The following is a 20,231-nucleotide window of genomic DNA, read 5'->3' as shown; positions in this document are numbered from 1 at the left end:
GCAAAAAGCCCATCAAAAGTTACTTTAGTCTCCAGCTTTCCTACTTCTTCCCCCATTTAGTCCATACCACGGCGTGTCGCGGCCCACGGCTGGCGTGTGCCGCTCTGTCCCAACCGGCAGCCGGCGGTGGCTGATCCGTCCCGCGGCCGGCAGCCGGCGGTGGCTGGTCTGTCACGCGGCCGGCAGCCGGCGGTGGCTGGTCTGTCATGCGGCCGGCAGCCGGCGGTGGCTGGTCTGTCACGCGGCCGACACGCACCCCGGCCGTGCCCCGTCGGAGACGGCTCAGGCCGACAGCCCGTGACGGCTGCAAGGCCGGCGGTGGTCGCCGCCCGGCCGGCACCGGGTCCATTGTCCGGCCGTGCTGACCGGGGGCCGGCCGAGGTCACGGTCCGCACCCCGGGGTCGGTCACGGCGCCGGCCGCGGTCACGAAACTGCCCCGCCCGAGCGCACGGACCCGCCCGGTACGGCCCCGCCTGCCCGTTCCCTCTGCAGACTGCGCAGGCCCAGACTGACCCGACCCCGTCCGAGGCGTCACGTATGGAGCACAGAGGAACGGGACGGCCCCGCCCGTCAGGGTGTGAGGATCAGAGGGGAGTCCGCCGGCCCAACTCGGTCAGATCGGTATCACTGAGCCAAGGGCAGATGCCGGAGAGATCCGAGAAATGACAGCCGGGCGAGGTTAATTGAAAATAATCAGGATCGATGTGATGTTATGTGCTGATATGGACTTATGTTAAACACATTCGCTAGCGTTATTAGTCCGTGGTGGCTCAGATGCGTGCCGTCAAAGAATAGCAGAAAACAATTTTAGTGTGCGTCAGTGAATAGGCGGCGTAACCGTGTTATCTCTGTCTCTGATAAGTTCCCACCATTTTGCCGCCGGGCTATGCTATGTGGCGTGAGGCTATCATGTTTGTGGTCAGCTGTGGTCAGCGTATTCCCATAGTAACTCACGGTTCAGTCCAGACATGAAAATGAGTTCCGTAGAGGTATCTGCAGCGACCAACGTTGTTCATTGGATGTGGATTTGTTGCTTGGTGACAAACTCGCACTCATATTAACTTCATAGGATTTCATCATGAGCCGATGACAAACTCTCTTATTAGGTTGAAGTGTAATCGAGTAAATGAATTGATAGATAAGTTCATATGAAGCATGCCCTGAAGGTGGTTTTCGGGCCAAACACCAGAGTATCGGTAAACATATCGCTATTGTATTTCACGACGGGCTACAGCCATTACACAGAGACTTCATTGCAACACAGCACCCTAACTAGTCGCCTCTCGCGCCGGTCAAGATCCATAACAACATCCATTCGAATGCCTCCCGCTCACAATCATCACTACATCTAGTCCACAAGTCTTTAATTAACACTTCTCTGACAATCGAATCACTTTCATTAACGATCGCTTCATCAGACGACAGGCTCTTATTCATGTAAATCAGGCGTAAATACAGTCGCTCTGTCAGATAATCACTCAGCGCTCTCTCGGCGTCCGTCCTGGCGCCGCCGGTCGGGGCGCCGGGCCATAATCAATCTCCTCAATTAGTGGACCACGACCGGGCGAGTGGTCGACCGGTAAGGAAGTGTGCCGCCCACGCAGGCGGCACCTGTCATGGAAATCGCGGCGGGCGATATGGGCCTATAGAAGGCGGAGCGCTGTTAGTATCAGAGGTATGGCGCCGCTCCAGACCAGCGCCGGGAGGGTGGGTGACCCCGCTGATCGCCCCGCCGCGGTCACCGGCCCGGCGGACGTCCGCGGCGCCTGCTCTCCGTCCTCTACCCCTGGAGCGGAGGGGGCTACCACTCCGCTCTCTCCTCTCTCTCCCTCTCCTCCTTCCGCTCCGTCTGTTACCTGCAGTGCAGGCTCGAGTATCGCGAACGCGTGGCTGAGCTCGTTCTGTGCCTCCGACCCCCGGCTGGCCTCTGGAGGCAGACTCGCCAGCAGCAGCGGGTTACGCATGTCAATGTCTGCCGCGCTGATGTTCCCCGACAGCTTCTCCTCCCTCTGTAGGTCTCCGATCACACGCTGGATAAACTCGCGGTCCACGCTGCCTCGGATTCGCGTGGCACCAGGCCGGGAGAGAGGTGCCTCTTCGTGACTCGAGCTGTTGGAGGCCGTCTGCGGCGGCGCGTCGCGCGTCACCCGGTGGTAGCGGAAGCTGGACTCGAAGAGGAAGGCGTAGTCGTAGCGCGCGTCGTGCAGTGGCGTGCCGTCCTCGCCAAAGTCGACACACTTGCCGCTAAGACAGTAGGCGGTTCGGCCGGCCTCGCCGCGGGAGCAGTCCAGTCCCGAGGGGAACCAGCCGTCGCGGCCCTTGACGCGGTAGAAGCGCAGCGCCGCGTCCCGGTCCTGGCAGGTGACCGTGCACGGCCGGTCCGGGTCCTCGGCGGAGGGGTCCAGCTGCAGGCCGACCCCGGAGAGCTGCGCCAGGCTCAGCTGCTCCTTGTAGCGCCGGCACACCGCCGAGGCGAACTCGAAAGGTGTGTGGAGGGAGCGGCAGTCGGTGCCGTCCAGACGTGGCGTGCAGTGGCGTACTGAGCGCGCCAGGCCGCCGCACGGCTGCCGGTCACAGGAGCGCTGCACCAGCTCCAGACCCTGCGCCGGCGCGGTGCACTGGAACCGACAGCGCGAGTAGGACCTCCACGGCGACCAGCGGCCCTCGGAGCGGGCCGGCGGCGCGGGCGGCGCGCGGGGCACCTCCGGCACCGCCAGCTGCCGCAGCTGCTGCCGGCCGCAGCCAGCCGAGCCGGTCAGGAACAGCGAGTCCACCCCGCAGTCGAACCGCTGACACGTGCCGTCCACGCAGAAGTGGCGGTGCTCGCGGTCGGCTCCGCGCAGCTGACACCGCACCCCGTCTGGGAAGGCCTGCCGGTGACGCTGCAGGCCGCCGCCGCGCCTCTCACACCAGATGGCACACGCCTGGCGCGCGCTGCTGGCCGTGCGCGCCGTGCCGCGGCCCGTCAGAATGTCGTCCTGACGCGCCGCCTTGCCGCAGATGTCCTGCGCGTACTCGTCGACCGTCTTGTGGCTGACGCGCCGACAGAGTGCCTCGTCTGGGCACAGCTCGAACTGACGCGCTCCGCCGGGACAGGCGGCGCCCGAGCCGCGGGGGTACGGGCTGTCACAGCGACGGGAGCGTTTCCTCAGCCCCACACTCCCTCCGGTCAGACAGGAGCTGGCGCAGCTGGAGAACTCTCCCCAGGCGCTCCAGCTGCCGTCCACATCTGCCGTCTGCGGGAGTCGCGGCGCGCACCGGCCCCGCCGGCACCAGCTGTCGTAGCCGCAGGCGGTGCCCTCCAGCGCCGGGTGGCTGGTCCAGCGGTGGTGGTCGTGCTTGCAGTGCAGGTTGGCGCACACCTCCCCCAGCGGCTGGCGGCGCGCACGGTGACTCTCCGGACCGTACTTGAGCCGGCACTGCTCGTCGGCACCGATCTTCTCGCCCGGAAGGGAGTTGAGCTGCTGAGAGCGCTTGGTCGCACCGCCGCCAGCGTCCAGAAGACACTGCGCCTGGCGCGTCTCTGCAAATCTGTTCAGGTACTCTCGACTGCACGCGGACCAGGTGTTCGTTCCCGATCCGAGCGTCGGGGACATTATGTGGCCCTGTTCAGAACACTCGTTCCCCTGACCGTCATGATGCATACCGAGACTGTGGCCGATCTCGTGGGCCACGATGTAGACCGACTCGAAGTCCTTGCCCTCGTTGACGGTGCAGCTGCTGGCGGCGGTGCACATGCCTCCGACGGGCGCAAATCCGACCACCTGCCGGTTGACCTCCCGACTGGCCTTGTCGGCAGTGAAGAGATCCTCACCGGTGAGAAGCACGGCGTGGTCCCAGTGCAGCGGGTCCGCGTCCGACGCAGGGTTCTCGCGCTGCTGCCACCGACAGAAACTGGTGAGGAAGGCGTTGATGTCACGCTCCTGCTGGAACTCCTGTGGCGACGTCTCCAGCAGCTCGAGCCGCTTCAGCACGAAGCGGACGCTGCGGCCCAGCGAAGGGTCGTCGTAGAGCAGCTCCATGGCGTTCACCATGGTCATCACGTAGCGGGTGATCTCGTCGTCGGTGTGCTCGCCGTAGAGGTCCCGCATGACACGCTGGAGCGCCAGGTCGACGAACACGGCCAGCTCGACCGTCAACTGCGGCCGACGACCGGCGCGCCGCCGCCACCGCCGCCGGCCGGACGATGATGACGAGGTAGGTGCTGCTGACGATTGATGCACGCCGCAGTGAGGTGTCGTCGCGCGGCGCAGTGTCTGCGGACCGATCATGGCGGGGTCCGCCGCGCGCGCGTGTCGCGACTCCACCGGAGCAGCCTCCAGCACCAGATCCTCACCTCCGAGCCTCATGGCGCCGGTGAGATGCCGGCAGAGATCGAGGGCCGCCCAGCCGGGCTCAGCCAGGTCAGATCTGGTCACCTCACCGCGGTACAGACAGCCGTGCGCCGCCGAGCCGTCGTCCAGAGCGGAGACAGAGCTGGAGTTGGCGCCGCGCCTCAGCACCAGGAAGGCTGGGTCCAGCACACTGGGGGCGCGTCGGAGGGTCAGCCGGTGCCGCAGCCCGCCGGCGGTGAACGTCAGGTTCAGAGTGTCGGGCAGAGGTCCGCCGGTACGCAGAGGAAGACTCGAATCCAGCTGGAGGCGGGCGTAGAACGGCGCCGTTCGAGCGGAGCCGTATACCGAGTCGGAGTCAGAGTCATCGCTTGAACGGGTCTGGTTGAAGTTGGTGCTGAGGACGTTCTGAAGACTGTCACTTCCTTGCCGGGTTTTGGCGGTGATATCTGATGAAAATGCTGTTGATGTGGGCTGGTAGGCAGAGCTTTGGTCCCGCTGCCCGTGTAGGAAGTCTTCATCTCTCCCGATTACAGGCAGAGGCCGCGTTCGTCCAGTATCTGCGCGGCGCTGGCTCTTGACAAACACACCCCAGCCGCCTCCGACGGCCTGTTCGCCCCTCCATCGGCTCCTGACGGCCACTCCCCAAGAGCGGGGCGTCTCCAGAGTCCCACCGGCCGCCGAGTCCGCAGCAGCCGCCCGCAGACAGGTCACACAGCAGAGCAGCGCGAGCCAGCGCATGACTGCCCTGTCCCATAGCCCGGGGGCAGCCGCCGTGGAGAGCCGGGTGGTGCCGCCGGCGCTGCTGTCTGGCGCACGGTCGCGACGGGACTGCCGCCGGCGCGCCGCCACTGCCGCCGCCGCGCCGAGTCGAGCCGCCGGACCGAGACACCGCCGAGCGGGACGACAACTGGTGCGGAAGAGTGGTCACACGCGCCGAGCTGCGGACGGCGACCCGGGCACCTGCCGCCGCTCAGCGCCCCAGCGGACAGGTGCCGGCAACGGCCTGCCGCTGACCTGTGAGTGAACTGACGGCGCTGACCTGCGGACGAGCTGACGGTGACAGGACAGTGACCTGTTGCTGACCTGCCGCTGACCTGTGGGTGAGTTGACGGCAACGGCCTGCCGCTGACCTGTGGGTGAGCTGGCGGTGACGAGACAGTGACCTGTTGCTCACTTTTCGGTGACTTGTCGGTGACCTTTTGGTGAACTGACGATACGGTGACCTGACGCTCTATTGACGCTTCAAGAAATGATGGCTTTCCGCTGGCGTATCACCGAATCGTTGGCGAGTTTTCCTGTTTACTCAAGTGACCTGCACTGGAAACTTTGGTGACGCCGACTTGCTGTTGACTTATCCGCTCATCTTGACCTGTCAGTGACCGCTGCTGACACCAGATCCTCTTACAGAGAATGAACAGCAGTGAATGGAGAGCTCGGCCTGCAGCACGTGGGCGGATGCTCCAGTTCGTGACCGGACAACTTGGGCGAGAACCAAGCGGCTAGAGAGGGTGAAAGGATGACCTATGGTGGGTGTGACTTGGCGAACTGTTCACTGTTCGAGGCAATCAGTGGTGCATTGCAATGCAACCTCCAAACCGACTTCAGATTTCTTTGCAGAATTTATCACTGTCTTGACCCTGTTTCTAGATGGTCCTTCGCACCATTGCTGCCGGTCAATAGGCGATCCAGTTGATTCGGTCTTGCCACGGGCTTTTCCTTCTCTGCTCACTGACTTCAAGTCCAGTTTTCCTCCTATCAGCCACTGCTGCGGAGACGAGCCCGGAGCGCCGGCGGGGGTGTGCGGGGCGCGGCGCCGCGGCAGACTGCCGCGCTGTCTTATGGTCCGCGGAGTAGGGCACAGAAGCCGGTGGTGGGCTGTACCGTTATCAACTCCCCTGTCCCTGCAGCGTCGGACGGAGGCAGCGCCCTTCACAGGGGATCAGCCGGCCGGGAGACGGGAGAGCGGCGGACAACACCGGTAACACCAGCCGACACACGCGGGAGCCGGAACGCTGGGACACAGGAGCCGGAGCACTGGAACACTGGAACACTGGAACACACGACACGCCGACACGGCGCGGTCGGCGGGGCGCGCGGGCCGAGTGCCGCGGGCACTGCGGCCGCCACCCTCACCACCCGTTAGACGGGCCTGTGACGTCACACTACTTGCAGCGGGCAGGGCGCGATGACAGACGTCGTGATAGAGGGCTACCGTCGGTCGGCAGTGTCGCCGGAGGTGGCACACGCTGCACGACTGCAATTGGGAGCTGTGGAGGCCGGAAGATGGCGACAATATGAAACGGTTTTCCTCTCAGCTAGTTTACAAAGGTCGTAATTGAATCGAGGCTCTCTGGCATATCAAAATGTGTGTTAAAGAAGCCCAATTACTTCTTACAATTACTTCTTACTTTTGACTTCCTTTTGTTCGTCAAGGGTCATCCAGGACAGCATCATTCGCCTTCGTGCTGATTTTATTTCAAGGGAAGAGCAAAAAGCCGCTTATGGTATAAAAAGGTTAATGAGCTTCTTGACCGTTAACTCCATAAAAGGCGGAGACTTGATGAAGGTCGGGTAGTGCGAAGAAAGCCAATTAACCTTCCATCAGTGGTCGTTCACGGCGCTTGGCTCGGGACCTGTCATCAAGTTCTCTCTCATATTCTCTCAGTCTTTTACGGCTCCTCACAGTCCCCTGTCCCTCGTAGCCTCTTCACAGTCTCACAGTTTCTCCTCAGTCCTTCACAGTCTTCCCTCTCTTTCTTTCTCTCCCCCTCTCCCTCTCTCCTCTCTCTCTCTCTTTCTCTCTCTCTCTCTCTCTCTCTCTCTCTCTCTCTCTCTCTCTCTCTCTCTCTCTCTCTCTCTCTCTCTCTCTCTCTCTCTCTCTCTCTCTCTCTCCGCTCCTGACAGCCTCTGTCATCCCCGTTGCTCGGCCTCAGCCAGGCGTGCTCACTGGTCACGGAATCAGGTCGGTAAACGCGTGTCCAGCCACGCCAAACGACACGCAACAAGACAACAACAACCCGTCCAGGTAATGACACAGACCGATCCTTTCAGTTTGGGCCAGGACTCTTTATTCATTGAGACAGAGGCGGCCTGGCGCGTGTCGCCACCTAATGTCATTGTGCAGTGTCTCCGAACTCTGTGTCGTTGCGCTTCGTGTCGCCTTTGTGTCAACCGAACCACTGTGACGACATGACGGAGTGATCCTTCTTTCAATTCCAAAACAGGAGGCCGGATTACAATGTCCTTGGAGGCCGCGTCTGACTGTGTTCAATTTTACAGCGGGTCGGTACGGTTAATGACAAGGTGGCGCCCAAAAGGAGAACGTTAAAACACCACGGTAATGGTTGGCTGTCAAAAGAATCATATCAAACAAACGCTGACTCAGAAAGAATCGCCCATTGTAACTGCGCTTGTCGGCAAGTTCTTGGAGATTAGAAAGTGAAATATGGCGCTTTCTGTCATTGGGTGATATGATAATGCTATAGCGAGGCTTCACTTTTATGCAATGGTCTTGACAAACATATTCAGATACAGTCAAGTTGAATTTCTGCGACAGCTGTAATACGAATAGCCTTTGGAGAAGGCTGTCCAGTTGAAACGCTAGCATTAGGCATCGCTGCATAACCGAAGGCTTATGTACTTACATACAGTAGCTAAACACTATCCGGTAAAATTGCTGCTGTCTATTAACCCTCGCCCATGTAGGGGGGGGGGGTTGGTGCAACCCCCCCTGAGGTTTTTCGGAAATAGTGTAAAAACGGCGGCGCGCAGCGCCGCCAAATTTTGGGTACCCTATGGGGCAAACCTTGCGCATCTTTTGATAAAAAAAATTTGACCGGGTCATGTCAGGTCACGGAGTTATGACGTCACAAAGGGAACAGCCTCCGGCCGGATTTTCACAAACTGAGTGCCAACGCCCGAGGTTTCCTGCCGGTGGTACGGACATCGGTTGATGGATCGTGATGAAACTTCCCATGCATGTTGGGGCAAGTATTGGCTATCATATGGTATAAGAAACTTGACCGGGTCAGGTCAGGTCACGGAGCTATGACGTCACAAGAGGAACAGCGTCCGGTACTATTTTTGAAAAGCGCCCGAACCACTATTTTGCTAATTCTTGTCACCTCAATGGGAGTATGCAGCAATATTAGCTTCTATAGGGAGCAAATGGACCTCCCAAATCCAAAAATACAATCAGATTTCAAAAATTTAAATTTTGATTTTTCGAATTTCTGCCGCCGACTGTGACCTTGCCAACTTCCGGCGCTCCCAACGCGCCATTTTTAGAGCTAGGGAAACGAAATACATACCAAACGATAGAGAATTGATCAAGGAACACGATAGTGAAGGTTGTAAGTCGATATCGCCCACCGTTTTGCCGCAATCGCCGCGGAAAGTTGAAAAAAGTATTTTTCCGAAAATTTGACCTTTGACCGGTCAAAAGTAGGTCAAATGTTGACCTAGGACCAAAAAATATACCACCAATCGCGAGATCTCGGCGAGAGCAATCCGTTGGTCTTTTCCGCTAAGCTCTACGACGCTCCGTTTTCAAACGCCAAGGGGGGGGGTCGCACCAACCCCCCCCCCCCCTGCATGGGCGAAGGTGGCAGATCGCCGTTTACGGGCGAGGGTTAAAAGCAAACCTTTGTCCTTTACACGTAAGCAGAGATAGGCATTTTGTAAAAAAAGTTACCTGATACCAATAGAAAAAAGCTTGTTTGCATTTGTTTACACAGCGAGCAAATGGAATGTTGCCGTAAAATATTCTTTAGTGCCATGCATTTATGTATAAAAATCATAATTTTTCTTCACGTTAAATTTGACTTCTGCGTGCAAAATGAAACATAAAAACCAATGTAATCTGAATAAAATGCTGCCTTGTATCCGCTAAAGGTAATTAGAAGAGGACGACCTTCGTTGTGTGACGTTTCACTGTCAGATAAAAATAGCCCTTCAGTGAAAACCTGAGCCATTGTACAAGAGACTCTTTTGACTCTATCAGGGTCAAATGCTGCTTATCAAGTTTTGAGCAGTATCAGCCACCATATCGGTCACTCACCGGACGCACTGTCACCAACCCATTCAATGATTACAAATAGCGCCGTTCGTAACATGTAACGGGATTACCCGGGCAGGCTTCTGACGTAGTTATGTAAGAGTTCTCTGATGGCGCCAAGCTCCACGTTGTCCTCAATGACACCGTCCTCATTGTCACAAGGTCAGGTGGAGAATGGGGATGCACAATAGCTCAATAAAAGCGGACCAAGTGCCAGCTTAAGGGTGGAGACTGCAACGACAGGGGATGAAAATAACACTGCGGAGACCGCGACGGCGGACAAGAACGTAACACCGCTCCGCCGTGGCAGCATTTTAGAGATTAGCGAGATGACTGCAGTTTAAATAACGTAACAAAACAACGCCCTAAGCTCCAGTAATGTCTCAGCTGCCAGTGTGGAGAAGCCGAACGTGCTTCTATTTTATCGGAGGGAGTTTATCCATCGCCTTTCAGTTCTGTCTCCGTAATCAGGCTGGCTATTTAGTACCTGTCCACCGTGGACCGCGCCCAGCGTTAGCACGCGCCGCGCCCCATTCCGATCACGTAACCAGCAAATGGCCTATCTCGTCCGCCACCTCATTGTTGCTATTGTCCAACAAACGTAACGGTCTGAGTACCTGTTACAAACGACATAAGTGCCGCCGACAAAGCCGTGTCAGCTGGAGGGTCGCTCGACTGAAGGGGTACTAACAGACTGCCCCAGGGCGGCGGATTAGTTCCAGTGGCCGGACAGCGTCTTTGTGTTCCGGGAGGTGGCCGCGCCGGGACAGGCACGGCGGGGAGACTGCCCTGGAAGGGGGCTGATGGGGGCCAATTAGTGACTCTGAGACACCGCGGCGCGGTCGGTAGACGCTAGGAAAGCCCGGAACACCCGAATGGAGGGCAAGGTCACTGACTAATGGCTGTGCCTAACGCGTGAAAAAGCGGCACCGATACACAATGCATCACGCTCGCGGAAGAGAAAGCTACTTTGCGAAGCTTTTCTATTATATGACTTGCATGTTGGTCAGTCTAAATACAATTGAAAACTACAATGGCTTGCAAACACCTAATCGCTTGTATTTGAGCAACTTATATTCTCAGAATTCATTATTTACCTTCGTGGAACGTGATCTTTAAGTAGCGTGAAAATAACATGCAGTGACCATTGCTACATCAGGCCTTGTAAGCGATTTTGGTTAATGAAACGTCGAGCGGCAATTAATCTACTCGTGTCGTTGCAAAACGACAGAGGTGTTTGCCTGATTGTATCTGCCGCCAGGGTATTACCGGCATTACGGTGATCTCATCGATGGTTTATCGATCGAAAACAACCCAGCGTTACGCGTGAAAACGGCTGGGGGGCGGGTCTGACGGCGGCAGTGCCGCGGCCCGAGGTCAGCTCGTCCGGCCGACCGGAGGTCACCGCGCTGCCGGGCGCCCGCTCCGCTTTTGTATCGGTTCGGAGTGGGACAGAGGGTCGGCAGCGCTCTGAGCTGACCTCGGCGGTCCCTGACCTCGCCAGGGTCGGCTGTTCGGCCGGCGGCACATTGACACAGGGGCGCCGCCGCCTCGCTAACAGACGGAGAAGGGTGACATGGTCCGAACGAGGTGAGACGGTGGTGTAAAAGGAGGCAGAGCCGTGAAGGTCGGCAAGGCGCGTGTGACGGGGTCATACGGAAACTCCACAGGGAGACGACTGTATACAGAAAAAGCAGCGAAGCAGAAACGTGGGTGCGCCAGCCTGATGGATCTTCCCCAGCAACATGCATTGTAGACGGGCCGAGTTCATGTCAAGTCATGAATGTAAACTGCGCCTTTTTGTTAGTTCCTGGTCTTGTCACGATGAAGGATGAATCGTGCACCTAAGGTGCATCGTTTCTGCTTATCATGCACCGAGCGGCCGCTCGTGCCGGGTCCGCGTTGAGGAAGTTTGTCGACGAGGCAATCCTTGTCCTCCATTGTCCGACACAGTCTTTTTTCACAGGACGTTAGAACAGACAACATAACATTGAACCGCGCCGCTCCATGTATCTGTTTTATACATAGTTACGGCGTCATTAAAGAGTTCGGCCAGGGACGGATCAGCGGTGGAGAGGTGCTATACCCGCCGTGAAGGTCCGTCTCTCCCTATCTAACCCCACCTGCACCACCCCCTCCAATCCCCCCCCCCCTCCCCCACGATCGCAGCCCACACCATATTCGGCTGAGCGCCGGCGGGCCGGGCTGACAGAGCCACTTGGTATTGCGAACATGGGTCGCTCACGGCACTGGGACCGGCCCCGTCCGTCGGCCGGCCCCATATGAGTCAGACAGACGTGCTGTGGTGCTGCGGACCGGCGATATGAGATGTCCCAGCCGTGGTCCCTGACTGAGGTGGTCGGGGCTCCGATGGTGGAGGACGGGAGGGGTAGATAGAGTGGATCTTATAAAGTGAAACTATGCACAGTGAATCACGAAATAGGAAATTCGGTTACAGAAAAAGTATAGAGTATCAAGGCATATAGCCGAAAAAAATATCACAACAAAGCACAGCCCTTTCTATCAAGTTACATAAGTGCCAAGCGAAAGCCGTGGCGCAAGAGAGGATCCTTCACGACTCACGACTGTCACGGATCCCGCTCGCCCTCTGGGTCCGTGACTCGTGAGCTACCACACACCTGCCCGTGGTCACCCTGCAGGCAGCGGGGTGTGCTTCCTGCGAGGGGTCGGAGTCGCCCCAGCTGAGGTCAAACACCCGGGCTGTTACTGGAACTGACCGCAGGGCGCATCAACGCCACATCCGCCGACACTGAGTCACTCTTCTGAGTCACGAGTCGCGACTCACGGACCGAGTCGCTCGTGAGTCGTGACCCGTGACCCGCTGGCAGGGGTGTTGTTTGTGACCCAGAGGTTACGAGTTAGATGGGGCTGGCGGCTGCAATGACCCAGAGGTCATTGATGTGTTTGTGAGCTGAGGGGCAGATACGTGACCCTTTGTGAAGACTGCGACCTTAGGGCAGGGTCAGAGAGAGGTCAGGTCGATCTGAGATGATTGCAGCACGCAACAGAGATAAGTTTTTCAGTTATTTTCATGAGGAATTATGATGATGCTTTTGTTTTTTGCTGGGACTACGGTTCATCGTGGGTTTGAAATCTGTGGGTGGTGTTCCGCCAGATTGCGATTTAATCAGTCCATCATATGCTTTTTCCACTGATTTTAGTGCAGAGCACCTGACGTGGATCAGGAGCGCAGATCTTGGATGCACTCTGGACACGGTATCGATAATGCATTCCCGGCTGCCTCACAATACGCGCGGCCTTTGAAGACAGCGCAGTTGATGGATGTCGCTCTGTCTCTTGGCTGACAGCTTGTAGGGCAAGGGGGGGGGGGCGGGTCCGCCCTTGCCGGAATCCAGACGGAGCTCACTTGTGCACCGCTCTGGTATCTCTTAGTTTACAAGACAATGCTATGTTTTACATAGCTGATGCATGCCGGACTTATGCAGGCTTCAGTTATGAAATCGCGTGGGCCACCTTTGTGGCTTAGTAGGTAATTCTATTGCACATAGTCATATGCATAGACATGAATTAAATTTGCAAATATGAATGGTGTTGCATGGTATGATGTGCTTTAGCTTACTCGTGCATGGCTACCTAGAACTGAAACAAGCATCGCATCTGCGGCCTGCAACCCTTCAGAGACGCGGATTGTGTACACCCGAGGATATTGCGGTGATCTTTATTCATGAATGTGTTACGTGGCGTAACTGGTCTGGGGTTTCACATTCGCTGTTGGCGGAATTATCGAATCAACGTTAGGTATCAATCTCTGAGCTTTTGGTAAAGGTTACCGCTTGCAATCGTCTTTTAAACGAATGCAAATTATCGGTGGTAAAAAAAATCGCGGTCAACTCACTGATGCCTAAAAAGTCCCAACCAAGCTGTTGAACTTTCCACTCATGAATTCCACCAACACGACTAATTTAATTTAATTCACCTAACCGCACATCGAGGTCGATTAGAACTATGGCCTGCTTATTCGACTTAGTTCGATGCGTTTCTTTAAATCTACCGATAACTATCGTTCAAACTTTTTCAACCGTGCGTCTTTCGACCGGGCGGTCTCTGTTCGGCTGTAGCCTTTGTTGGGCCTCTGTAGGCTGCCCGAACTGCTGAAAGTCGGGGCTGAGGGGAGTCAGAACAGATGCGCCGGGGGTTTTCGGTCCGTTCTGGACAGATCATCAATCAGACATCGGGTCGTAAACAGCGGAATTCACTTCTGACGGCCGACTGCGCTCCATAAATGGCCGAGACCAGCCTCCGGGTGGCTTCTTTCGCGGTGGACAGACCGAGAGTGTCACCAGGAGGCAGGAGTGCCACGGCAAAGGGAACTGAAAATTTTCCTTGCTGCTGAAGAGGCCAGCATTCATGACGGCACTGAACTTCAGTAAACCGTAAACCGATGTGCCAAAAATCCAAGCATCATATGACGGAGTTTATAGCGAACTCTCATTTATAACCGATATTTCGGAACTATTGCTCAAAGTATGGGGTCACTGACGTCAATGGCTGAGGGTGCAGCGCTGTCTGCAAAATGCCGGTCCGTGTAGAGTTTGGTGTTGTGACGTCACGGGTCTGACATCACCGGTGTATGTGATCGCGGTCGGTGACCCGTCCCGTATGCCGACCACACACGGCTTCAGATGCTGTGACTGGCGACTGGTTTCTGTTTGGAGGGTTGTTACTGTACAAATACGGAGAGCTGGCTGCATGGTGAGTGGTCCAGGCCTCTGCGATTGTAGCCACCAGTTCCACATCAACTTGATGCTTTCGTATTTTCTCTTACTTTTGCTATGCATGATCAATGATCATAGATCAGAGGTGGTACATGCTGTGACTGAAAAGGATAAATGACAAAACGTGGACGATGCATTTAGGCCGGTGGGCGTCCGGAAAGCCCAGCCCAGACAACGCTCACCGTCTAAATACATCTGGTCAAATGTGCATAGAAATGTAACTATAGAAATCAGGCAACATGAGTGTTGCGGTCACCGCGACTGGCCCATGCATTTTCAAAATCACTTCCAATCAATATCATCAACACTCCAATTTTATAACACATGATTATTTGCAGTTGGAAACGATCAGTCGTTTTTATCGGATGCCCACTGGATTCTACCGCAAATCTCTCATAGATCGCCACCGATCACTGGCCTCCCGCCGTGTGCTGGTGGAGATCAGCTCATATCAACGAGAGATCGGTTCATATCGCCGCCCCGGGGGCGTTTATCGCTCCGGGAGCCCATCATGTACCGCTCAGCTGGCATTCCTCAGACACGGAGCTCTGAGCGACCGCACTGTGGGGATTTTTCCGATTTAGCCTGTCTTTATTCCTGGGTGAAGGGTGCAGGCTTGTAGTGCCCTCAAATGTTGTATAAAAGTAAGTGCTATGAAATATAACGCATTTTGAGTTTTAAACAAGCCTAGAACGTACTATTACAGTCAGTGGCGGCGGAAGGTAATTTTGGATGGGGGTGCAGAGTTTTCTCAAAGGGCCCCTCTGGAAGTTTTGGGCCCCCTTCAGTTTTTTTTTTTTTGAGTGATTATTATTGATTTATGAAAAATGAAGATTTTGGAAAACTATTCCCATACACACAGGTTCTGTAAAAGGTTTGAAATTGCAGTGTACCTACCTGTCTCAAATAATGAAAGCATACCTAAAGAAGCAAATGCAGCTAGTTTTTTATCGGCTAATCTTTTAGTCTAGCCACCACCCGCAGCGTCCAAACCACTTTTCTGGATCCGCAAAGGACCATTAAGGGTCCTACGAGACCGTTCCAAGAAGACCGTGTTTAGAAGTCCCTTGGAAACCGACCACATAGGGACTCCTCTAGAGACCTATACATGACTCCCCAGACTGAATGAGCCCTCCGATCAGGGTCGGTCCCTTGAAAGTTGCTGAAAGGTTTCAGAAGGCAGTATAGGCTCGAAAGTCTTTTGAGGGCTCTCAGAAACCGGCATCGGACCCAAAAAAGCCTGTATCGAGGCCCTCCAAAGCCGGGATGGAGGCCACAGGAGCCGATGTTTAGCCTAAAGAGCCGGTATGGAGGACTGAATAGAGGAAAGGGGTCTCAGTGGGGCCTTCAGGGGCACGCGTTTGAGCCCCAAAAGTATGTGTGGGGTCTTAGAGGCCGGTAGAACCCTGGGGTATGCACGGGGTCCCAGGAGCTCGCGTGTGAGCCCTAATATTCGGCTGGCGGCTACTAGAACCAGCATGGGGATGCTTAGAAGCCGCTTAGACCCACATTTCATGGGTCATGAGTCCCAAGAGTCGATGTAGTGTAGGGGCCATAAAAGCCGGTGTAGGGCCCATGGCCCCATAAGTTCCGACATTGAGACTCTCAGACGCCGGCGACGGGGCACCAAGAGCAGATAAAGTGCCTCAACAAGCCGACATGGGGCCTGAGAATCAGTGTAGAATTCCAGGAGCCTGCGTGAGCTCTCGGAGACCTTCGCATTTCGTAAGGTCCACAAAGGTCGCTGGATCCTCTGAATCTGAGCTCTGCGTGGCCCTCAGAGGCCAGCATGTCTCCTGGCACCTGCCTGCGTTGAGTTGAGACCCTCCGAGGCCGTCGTAGGGTTCTTCAGAGGCCAGTGTTGGCCCTTGAAACCTTCGCTAGGCCCTAGAAGCCGTCAAGAGGGCCCTCAGAGGTCAGCATGGCCCCTGGAGCCTGCCTGCGTCGAGGCCCTCAGAGGCCGTCGTGGGGCCCTCAGACGCCAGTGTGGGCCTTTGGAGCTTGCGTTTGGTATTAGAGACCATCGTGAGGGCCCAGAGAGGTCGTCGTCAGGGCCCTCAGCCCCTCAGGAACCGTCCTGGGTCCTCAGAAGTTGTTGTGAGGGCCTTTAGAAGCCTTCGAGAGGATCATCAGAGGTCGTCATGAGGGTCCTTGGTCATATTGAGGGTCTTCATGGGCCCTAAGATACCTTTGCAGGGCTCTCAGAGGCCTTGGTAAGACCGCTAGAGGCCATTGTTGTTAGGGCCCTCAATAGACCGTTGCAGAGCCCTCAGATGCCAGCATAGCCCCTGCAGCCTGGTTGTGTTGAGGCCCTCAGAGGCCGTCGCTGGGCCGTCTGAAGCCAAATGGGCCTTCAGACTTGAGTTGGGTCTAGGGCCGTCACAAGGACCCTCAGAGACCGTCGTAGAGTCCCTCAGAGGCCAGTGGGGCCCCTGGAGTCCTGTGGGACCCTCAGCGGTCGTCATGAGGGCCCTTAGTGGTCGTTATAGGGCCCCAGGGGACAGAGTTCGTCGTGAGAGCCCTCAGAGATCATCGTAAGGGCCCTCAGAAGCCGTCATAGGTGCCCTCAGAGGCCAGCGTGGCCCCTGGAGTCTCCTTGGGGCCCTGGAGTCTCTGTGGGACCCTCAGTAGTCGTCATGAGGGCCCTTAGTGGCCGTTGTAGGGCCCTAGGGGACAAAGCCCTCAGTTGGGAGCCCTCAGAGATCGTCATAAAAGGGCCCTCTGAGGCCGTCGTGGGGGGCCCTCAGATGCCGCGTGGAGCACCAAACGCGGCTCAGGACACTTCTAGCCGGTGTGGGGGCCCCAAAGACTAGCATGGGGCGCTCCTGACCATAATTGGACATACCGGATTATTCCACATCAGTGTTCGGTTCACGATCACTGGTTTTCAGGAGAAATGTATTGGATGGTGCGACGGGCCCCTTGTACGGATTTTGGGGGTGCAAAAAGATATGTTTGCACCCCCATGTTTTTCGATGGGGGTGCAGCTGCACCCCCTGCACCCCCTATTCCGCCGCCACTGATTACAGTCCATGCTAACATCACAAGTAATCTCTCTACGGCTGTAAAGATGAGCACATCCTCCGAGTGTTCTGAATACCTACCTGGGCGGTGTTTCACGGCATGCTGCTACCACGCTGCTATCAAATTGCGCGAGCTGACGTCACACTTGTGGTAGTGTTGGAGCAATGGGCCTGTTGATGTTTCCATGGAAACCCAATTTGACACGTGTAAAAGCAGCGTGCTGCTATCACCGGCGAAACAAGGCCCTGATTCACACCGTCGTTAATCCAGACCATTTAGGTAATGCAGCTAACATATCAGTAATTCAGTACTGATCAATATTTCAACAACCGTCTGCCACGAAAAAAATGGAAAGATGGAAAGGGTAAGCACATTAAATCAGGCATAAAGATCGTCGCAAAACCGCGTTATCGATTTACTGTGACAGAAAATTTCAACAAGATGAACTGTTATCTTACGGCTATAAGCAATACCGTTAATTTAAAATATAGAAAATAAGCACGTATTGGTAATAAATCAATAGCTGATATGCCAGCCAAAATGGATGAGTCATTTCCGATTAACAATTTCGAGCAGTTGATATCCACCTTTGCAAGTCACCCTTATCAATATTCGTCGGGCTGGCATTCAGACGAAATTCAGTTGTTCAGTCATATCAGGTGGAGGAGTAATCCTATAGGATGCATTTCAAGAGTAAGTGCCGTCGTTCATTGGCTGAACGGTATGACGTCAAATATGTGACGTCATGAAAGGTCAGGTCAGGGGTCAAACGCGCGGTAGCCTGCATGCTCCTCATCGCTCTGAGCCGGGCGCCGCTGTAGTACCGTTCTCGATACTATAGACCGCTTTACTCCGAGAGGAGCAAAAAGTAGCAAAAGTTTGAATATGTTCCCGAACCAGAATTCTGCGACAAATCGAATGGTATAAGAATTAACCCGCGCCCTGGTGGGGTCTGTTTATAACGCGACCTGGTGGGGGGGGGGGGGGGGCTATTTTTTGCCCCCCCTCGTATCTCCGAAACTACTGGACGGATCCGCAAAATTCAAACGGCGTTCGATAGCCCTGTCAAATTTGTCGAAGGAAACCAAATTTCATTGACCTCGGGGTCACCGATGACGTCACAGGTCAGGTCAAAGATAAAATGTTTCACCGTTCACGGGGCTTCTAGGGAAAGCGCTATAACACCGAGTAAAACGCATTTTGTCGAAAATCAGCGATAAGACGTCAGTTGTCTAGTACATATGTTGCTATTAGAGGTCACTGGTCATACCAGGTCAGGTCACAGGTCAGGTCACCAAAGGTCACCAAGGGTCACCACATGAACCCAACTTTACTAAGGTTGTGCGATGCATGTTTTATGGCCAGTTTTTCATTTCCAACCCAATGGTGTTGGTTATAAGACCATCAGGTACGGTTTAGGTCACTTTCTGGTGGAGGTCAGGTCAAGGTCAGGTCAAAAAAGGTCAAATTTCAAAGTTGATATTTTTGCATAAAATGGGTATCGATTCGATGCAGCTCGTCACGGGGAGTCTAATGGTGGTCTTTGTTTTGCACTACGAGGTCTAGAATTGCTAAAAATTGAGTTTGAAAATTTGACGTCATCAATTTTGAACAGTTTTTTCGCTATAACTTCGCCAAAAAAAGAGGTATCAATCTAAAATTTGGTATGTGTATGGAAGGTGGTAAGGACTATCACATGTATTCCGGTTTTTGCGAAATTCAAAAAACTTTTTGGATTTTTTGACTAGTATATCCCAAAAATCTATTTTTTGATTTTTGGGGGTCAAAATAAAAAAAAATCAAAAATCCGAGATAGCAGTTTTGTAGCCCTGTCAATTCTACAGCTTTTATGTCCTAAACATTGTTCTGTATTTGCAAAGCTATAGGCGTGACAGCTCTTCCCGCGAAACCCTTTTTTGGGTCGAAAACGGCAGAACATGACGTCACTCTGACGTCATTTCCGGCCAACCTATCATAGCTTTTGGAAAAATTTTTGGTCACAATGTGTAAAATTGATGTCCGGGAGGGTACTGAAAGTTTGGTGACGATCGGCGCAGCGGTTCTGGAGATATATCGAAAAGTCTGGAGGGGGGGGGGCAAAAAATAGCCCCCCCCCCACCAGGGCGCGGGTTAAAGTGTCAACTTTTGTCGAAAGTTGTTGATTTTCTATGTTTTTCCAAATCGTACTGCTGAGCTAAATCCCGTTTACACCATATTTTAAACTTGGCGGTGTGAGTCTCAAAATTTGATAAATATGTTATTGAAATGCCTCTGCATAATCCGAAACGATGTAGTTTTTTGACCATATGCGATTTATAATGCTGGAAATGATTGTTTTCGAGTTATCAGCCCCATAAACGAGTACTAGTTTTTAGCATTCAATTTCACCCGGCGTGTTAGGTAAGCAAGGCCTGACTTTGGGTTCATTTTTTGTGCTCAAAAATATTATTTTAGGTAGAACTAGGGTGGCCCGCGTGCTCCGCAACGCGAAAAGGGATATTTTCGATCGGCGGGTGTTCGGTTGTTCTTGTGTCGGTTGGGTTATCTATCCATTTCGGTCGATTGCTTTTTGACGGCTAAACGTTTTGGTTTGTGGAAAAAATATCCACCGCATCGAGGTGCCCGTGTCTGATAAGCATGCTTTCCACTTCAGAATCTGTCAAATGTGCTTTATAATTGAGGTGCGTAGTTTTAAGACAAATGAAAGGCGTAGATAATTTTCGCTAAAAATCGTTTTGCAGAGGTTTAAAACATTTATATTTTTAAGAATACTGTTGCTTGTCATGCAAACGTGATGATTGGATCTTGGAGAGAATTGAATGCTCTTTCTAATGATAGCATTTTCAATTGTCAAGCGTATCAGGTTAAGCAGCAAATCCCGTGTATCTTTTTAGTGGCACATTGTGGACAAATACCATTTTAATTCAGCGATTTTTCCACATTGTTTTTGATCAATTAGCTGTCCACAATTTTTCCATGAGAGGCGGTACATTTCTCTTGGCAATTGACGTTGTTTCAACTCTCTCAGTCTGATGGTCACGGGAAAATAAAATAAAATC

General features: G+C 54.4%; 2 protein-coding genes across 2 annotated transcripts in view; both read right to left on the bottom strand.

The window, feature by feature from the left end:
* LOC122370094 (GAS2-like protein pickled eggs) overlaps positions 1-20,231 on the bottom strand; it is a 41,452-nt gene that overhangs the window by 13,012 nt on the left and 8,209 nt on the right. The gene's annotated exons all lie outside the window — the stretch shown is intronic.
* LOC122370093 (A disintegrin and metalloproteinase with thrombospondin motifs adt-1-like) lies at positions 1,199-6,355 on the bottom strand. The gene has a single exon (XM_043345355.1). It carries the CDS (start codon positions 5,071-5,073, stop codon positions 1,645-1,647), a length of 3,429 nt encoding a protein of 1,142 aa, XP_043201290.1. The 5' UTR covers positions 5,074-6,355; the 3' UTR covers positions 1,199-1,644.

Source organism: Amphibalanus amphitrite, unplaced genomic scaffold (genome assembly GCF_019059575.1).
Source record: "Amphibalanus amphitrite isolate SeventyFive unplaced genomic scaffold, NRLGWU_Aamphi_draft 001097F_arrow, whole genome shotgun sequence".
NCBI lineage: Eukaryota > Metazoa > Arthropoda > Thecostraca > Balanomorpha > Balanidae > Amphibalanus > Amphibalanus amphitrite.
The sequence above is the reverse complement of the archived record's forward strand: the minus strand, read 5'-3'. Positions and strand labels throughout refer to the sequence as shown.

Coding starts and splice junctions, on each gene's coding strand:
- LOC122370093 (XM_043345355.1), bottom strand. CDS start 5,073: ATGCGCTGGCTCGCGCTGCTCTGCTGTGTGACCTGTCTGCGGGCGGCT.